Source organism: Fukomys damarensis, unplaced genomic scaffold, assembly GCF_012274545.1.
Source record: "Fukomys damarensis isolate Sample0158 unplaced genomic scaffold, DMR_v1.0_HiC HiC_scaffold_5, whole genome shotgun sequence".
NCBI lineage: Eukaryota > Metazoa > Chordata > Mammalia > Rodentia > Bathyergidae > Fukomys > Fukomys damarensis.
In genome coordinates this window covers 66,182,098-66,187,303 of record NW_022900917.1, presented here as the reverse complement: position 1 = coordinate 66,187,303, position 5,206 = coordinate 66,182,098, and the positions used below count along the sequence as shown (strand labels likewise).

At 57.9% G+C, this 5,206-nt stretch overlaps 2 protein-coding genes across 2 annotated transcripts in view; both read right to left on the bottom strand.

The window, feature by feature from the left end:
- Positions 1-270: 270 nt before the first annotated feature.
- On the bottom strand, positions 271-2,396 carry Tmem249 (transmembrane protein 249). Its single transcript, XM_010630673.1, has 7 exons — positions 2,390-2,396; positions 2,028-2,110; positions 1,806-1,956; positions 1,558-1,652; positions 1,269-1,464; positions 973-1,058; positions 271-790 (listed from the first exon to the last, which is right to left on the bottom strand). The coding sequence occupies exons 1-7, from the start codon at positions 2,394-2,396 to the stop codon at positions 641-643; spliced, it is 768 nt and encodes a 255-aa protein (XP_010628975.1). The 3' UTR covers positions 271-640.
- A 169-nt stretch (positions 2,397-2,565) lies between these two features.
- Fbxl6 (F-box and leucine rich repeat protein 6) overlaps positions 2,566-5,206 on the bottom strand; it is a 3,685-nt gene continuing 1,044 nt past the window's right edge. Inside the window, exons 2-10 of the mRNA XM_019208419.2 lie at positions 5,079-5,203; positions 4,647-4,805; positions 4,474-4,537; positions 4,071-4,202; positions 3,889-3,996; positions 3,691-3,804; positions 3,391-3,622; positions 3,060-3,306; positions 2,566-2,798 (exon numbers count right to left, since the gene is read on the bottom strand). Of these exons, the coding sequence (XP_019063964.2) occupies positions 2,648-2,798; positions 3,060-3,306; positions 3,391-3,622; positions 3,691-3,804; positions 3,889-3,996; positions 4,071-4,202; positions 4,474-4,537; positions 4,647-4,805; positions 5,079-5,203 (1,332 nt within the window). The 3' untranslated portion in view covers positions 2,566-2,647. The remainder of the gene's footprint in view (positions 2,799-3,059; positions 3,307-3,390; positions 3,623-3,690; positions 3,805-3,888; positions 3,997-4,070; positions 4,203-4,473; positions 4,538-4,646; positions 4,806-5,078; positions 5,204-5,206) is intronic.

The window sequence follows — 5,206 nt, the reverse complement described above, 5'->3', positions numbered from 1 at the left end:
TTGGACTCATCAGATTCTGACTCCTGGACCCTATTCAGTGAAGCCATTTCAGTACTCCTGTCCCTCAAATCACAACAGAAAGGCCCAGTCCCCCCCCCGTTTCTTTTTGGTACTGGGGATCAAACTCAGGACCTTGTACTTTCAAGAATGGCATGGTGCCACTGAGCTAAATACCCAGCCGCCCCTTCTTTTCTGAGACAGGGTCCCCATATATAGTTCAGGCTGGCTTTGAACCCACTACATAGCTCAGGCTGGCCTTTAAATCACAGTGATCCTCTTGCCTCTGCCTCATGAGTCCTGGGATTACAGGTGTGAGCCACAATACCAGGCTACAAGCCCAGTCATTTAGAGCCTAGCTGAACACCATGTTCCTCTTCCAAGCTCTGGGGTCTGCTCCAGTGGCTGGGAAGGACAGTTTATGAGGTCCTGGGAGGTCTGCACTGTGAAAGATCCAGGATGGAAACCACAACACAAAAAGTGACCTAGCTGGAAGCTAGAGGCAGCTCTATTGAGAGGAAGAGCAGTGTGTGGGACTTCAAAGCCCAGGGTGGATGTGGAAGGGCTTCCAGCGCTGGTGAATAGGGAGTGAAACAAGCTCAGAGACACAAATCCAGGTAGCAGCAAAGCATCCAGTCTTGTTTCAAATGTGGGCCTTCCGCCGCACGATCCCTGGGCTAAAGGCGGCCCCCAGCGGCCAGTGGCGGATCTCGTGCCTATGAGACGTGATCAGGTAGTCGAAGTAGTTGATAATAAGTTTTCGGGCTATGTGACGTCCCAGATATTCCATGTGCTGTGGAAAAGGGTGACGGTCGGGTATCCAGGCACTGGACCGCATCTCTTGGGCATCTCTAGCACGGTCCCCCCAGGGCCGCTCTCGCTCCTCTGTGTGCGAAATGGCCCCACCCAAAGATCCCGAACACAGACCAGTAACATTTTCTCTAGAAGAGGGGGCGTGTCTGGAGCTCGACTCACCTCGTAGCGCTCTGACAGCTGAACTAGCACCAGTGGTTCCAGCTTGTGGCCGCACAGGACCAATCGAAAGAAGCGCCTTCCTTTGGCTGGTGAGGGGCGGGGCGGCTCAGCAGTGGTCTCAGGGAGGGACTCAGGAGTGGGGCCTTCAGGGGGTACCTCCAGGGTGGACCCCGGGGCAAGGTGGGGCTTACAGAGGGGACCTGGGGCATTCAGGGTGGGACTCTGGACCAGGCCAGGGGCAACCTGTCCTCTCCCGCCCATCTACCCACCCACCGGGCAACCCAGCCCGCAGTCACCATCGGAGCTGAGTGCCAGGCGCACGTAAACCAGGTGCATGGGCCCCTGGTACACTGTGCGGCCCTGGATGGAGAAATGGTACATGCCACGCGTATGGTTCAGCACCAGGCGGCGTCGTGGCAGCGACGAGACCAGCAGCCACAGGCCCACGCACATGCCATAGGCCGAGATGCCCCAAGTCACCTGCTTCTCTGCCTGAGGGGATGTTGATAGGGACATATGGTGGCCGTGGCTCAGGGAAGGGGTGGAGGGTGCTCAGTGCTGGGAGTTGGGACCAGAAGAGCAGACCTGCCTCAGGATGTCTAAACTGACCAGGACCAGGCAGACGACAAAGAGCAGAGTCCCCTTCCAGAGCGTGTCCAGGTAGTACTCTAGCACAAAGACTGCGGGTGTACAGGTGAAGACAACCTTGGTCATCTACCACTGCAGCCACCTGTGCCCTGGGCACAGCCTGGGAGTACCTGCTGGCCAGCACAATCCCCCCTCCCAGCTACCCTCCTCCGGGTCCCTCAGCCCTCAGCCCTCAGCCCTCGCACCGCCAGGCTGCTGCAATGTGAATGGGTAAAAGCTGTTATTCTTGAGGCGCCTGGCCAGATGCCGCTCCGTGCGGAAGAGGCTTAGGGACCACAGCTGGAAGCGGCTGCCAGTGGAGGATGTGGGCAGGCCACTGGCCCAGCCTTTGGGGTTCTGGGTTAGGCAGAGGTCATCAGCTTGGTAGCTAGCCACTGCCACTGCCCAATACCCAGTCACACTCCTACCTGGAACAAAATCTCCAGGATGGTAGCCTGTGAAGGAGCAGGAGCTCCCAGGGGAATGAAGCCAGGGAGCACCTCAGGCTGGCCTCACATGGGTTCTAGAAGTTCTAGGCAGCAGGTTCTAGAAGTTCTAGGCAGCAGGTTCTAGAAGGGGGCTTCTGTTGACCACTCTTTCTTCATGGACGTGCATTTTTTTGGCTGTCCATCCCATGTGCAGTCTAGTTCAGTCCTCACTGAAGGGTGGATACCCTGAGCCTACAGTTTGCATAGGAAGGTGCAGAAAGGCACCCCTCAAGAACCCTATGGCAGAACAGAGTCCCTGCTTCTCCAGTCATTCTGTCCCCACTTCCTTCCAGACAGCTCACTCAGCATGGTGAGATGGGACACACAATACAAGGGTAGAACCTAGCAGTGAGCACACAAAGGCAAGGGTAGCTGCTGGATCAGGAACCCTAGGCCCACCCCAATGACACAGGATCCATTAGGATCCATTCCTCACCCAAGGGCCTACTCCAAGGACCACACCAAACTCCTAAAAACATTTTATTGAGACAAACATGTTCAAACATCCCAAACTAGGAAAGACTGCAGGGCGAGGGCAGCCAGGTTTGGTTAGGAGCCACCTAGCTGGGGGAAGCATGGCTGGTGAGCAGCTGCTCCAGACACCGCTGGACTTCCTCCACACCCCGGTAGGCTCGCTTCAGGCCCCTGGGGAGGCAGCGGCAGGATTCCAGGTTGAGGTACAGCAGGCCAGGGCAGCTACTGATCAGAGCGCTGTGGATAGGGAAGACCAGAGGGAAGTGAGCTGCTGCCCAGAAAACCTGGGCTCTGATGGGCTGCAGACAACCAGGCCTGCCATTCACAGTAACCCAGGCCAAAGCCCAGTACCTTGGGATCCCCAAGGCCAGTGCTAAGAAGGTGGTATGCACCCCCTTCTCAGACCCTGCAAGCATCAAGCTAGGTGGCACACCACCTCTGGGCCTCAGACTGATAGGGCAGGAAGCAGTACTAGTTCCAAGGGAAAGGGATGCTGACCTGACTGTGTTTGGTGTGACCCGGGTAGCCCTGAGGTTGAGGGAGCACAGGGCTGGATGTGAGCCCACAGGGGTGCCTGAGAAGGCAGCCAGTGCCTGCTCCAGATCCTTCTCACTGAAGCCCTGGCCACTCAAGTCCAGTTCCCGCAGGGTGTGGTACCACTTCTGGGTCAACAAGGAGCTGCCCTCCTTGACTAGTGTCAGCCGGTCAGATACGCCATACAAGCCCAGGTGCAGCTGCTCCAGCTCTGACATGAGAGAAGTAGGCATGGGCCACAGAGTAGGCAAAGGCCACATCCCACCTGCCTAGTCATCACCCTGGAAGAACTGACCTTGACATGGCAGATCATGCAGGCCAGCAGGTGTGATACGGGTACAGCCACGAAGATCCAGCAAGCGTAGGTTGGGGGAGCTATGCAGCAAGCGACCCAAAACCTCGTTGCTCACAAAGCTGCCGGTGGAGCTGGCCAGACAGAGCTCCTCAAGGCTGGGGAAGCCTGGTCCCAGGGCTACCCCTCTCCCAGAAGGCTTGGGCAGCCACATGAGATTCAGCAGCCGCAGCACCTGGAGGCAAGGCTCAAGCTGCAGGGAGGGAGGGGGGTGAGAGGTGGGAAAGGCAGGACATCAAGTACCTGCAGCCGGGGGCAGCCTTTCTGCAGAGCCTCAACAGGCAGCTGCAGGGGAGTGCTGTTGTGGTTGATGCCGCTGCTCACATCCAGGACCTGCAGCTGAGGGCAGCAGCTGCTCTGCAGAGGTGAAACACAGTGGGTCAATGGCCTGGCAGTTGCTAGCTCAGCATTTGGCTCTGCTCCTACCCATTGCAAACCTACCAGCAGTGCACCCAAGATGGCTGTTGTCTGGGAGCTGTAAGTCAGCCATAGCTTGCGCATTCGGGACCCTGCCTCCTCCAGAAAGCTTACCACAGCTGTGGACTCCACCTGGGAACCCAGGACAGGGGTGCGGGTCACCTGGGCTCAGTCTTCTTCAGGACCCCTTGGGACACAGGGCTCACCATGGAGTGCTGTAGGTTCAGGCTGTGGAGCTGGCCACAGGCTTTAGCTAGCATGACCAGAGTGTCAGCAGTTACGCCGTGGCAGTCTGAAAGCTTGAGGAAGGTGAGCCGAGGACAGGACTCGCTAACCAGCTGTGAAGACACAGGCCACATGGGGAGAGAAGGCAGGAAAAGGTCTACAGAGAAAGACACTAGTTGTCATGGCAATCCCACTGTACAGCCCCAGCTCTGACCTGTGTTCTGCCCATGCCAGGCACACCTGGGCCCCTACAGCTGGCCCCCTCCTGCTGAAGGGTGACAAAAGGAAAGGCAGGCATCCCTTTGGAGCACTGAACCACTCCCTGGAAGTTCTGGACAACCCCAAGTGTCACAATTTGTGTGCAGGACAGCCTTGAGCACTCACCTTCAACACAGGGTGTACCTGAGACTTCCAGTGGATGAGGGTCAGCCTCTGAAGCTGTGAGAACCTGGGCGACAGCAGAGGCCAGCTGCACTAGTGTTTCCACGCTACCCCTGCAGCCAGTGTCCTCCACGCCAACATAGGCAGAACGAGGGTTAAGAGCAGGGGCACCTCACCGATTGGGCATGAGCCACTCCAGGGAAGCAAGAAGCTTTTTCTCCACCCGGACATTGCCCTTGACAGCACGGCCAGCCAGCGGGGAAGACAGAGTCACGGTGTGCCAGAGAGTGGGCTGGGAGGCGGCATCGTGCCAGTGGCGGCATACACGCGCAGCCCTGGAGAACAGTTTGTTGAAAGTGCCCTGCTTTTCGTGGATGATGCCAGCGATGAGTTTTACTAATGGGGAGCCTATCTGCCCCCAACCTACAGCCGAGCGGGCACCTCTGCTCAAAGCCCAGTTCCCGGGGTTCCAAGAGGATTCCCAATACGTGCCGGAGCACAAGTGTATGCGCACCAAGACACTTTCATCTTCTGCGGCGCCCAGCCACCCTCGCCGTGGGCTACCGCCAGAAATCCACCTGGAGCTTACACAAGATGGGATAGTGTACCTGCCGAGGAACGGCATGGGCCCGTCGGTTGCCACCAGCAGCCCGAAAATTTTCACCAGGACCTCCAAAGGAATGCGGTCTCCCCAGCCCGCGTCGGCCTGCTCCGGAGCGGGCGCTGGCTCAGGTCG

Coding starts and splice junctions, on each gene's coding strand:
- Tmem249 (XM_010630673.1), bottom strand. Junction 1,957..2,027: donor TCCTGGAGATTTTGTTCCAG/GTAGGAGTGTGA, acceptor TGCCTAACCCAG/AACCCCAAAGGCTGGGCCAG. Junction 1,059..1,268: donor CCTGGCACTCAGCTCCGATG/GTGACTGCGGGC, acceptor GCCCCTCACCAG/CCAAAGGAAGGCGCTTCTTT.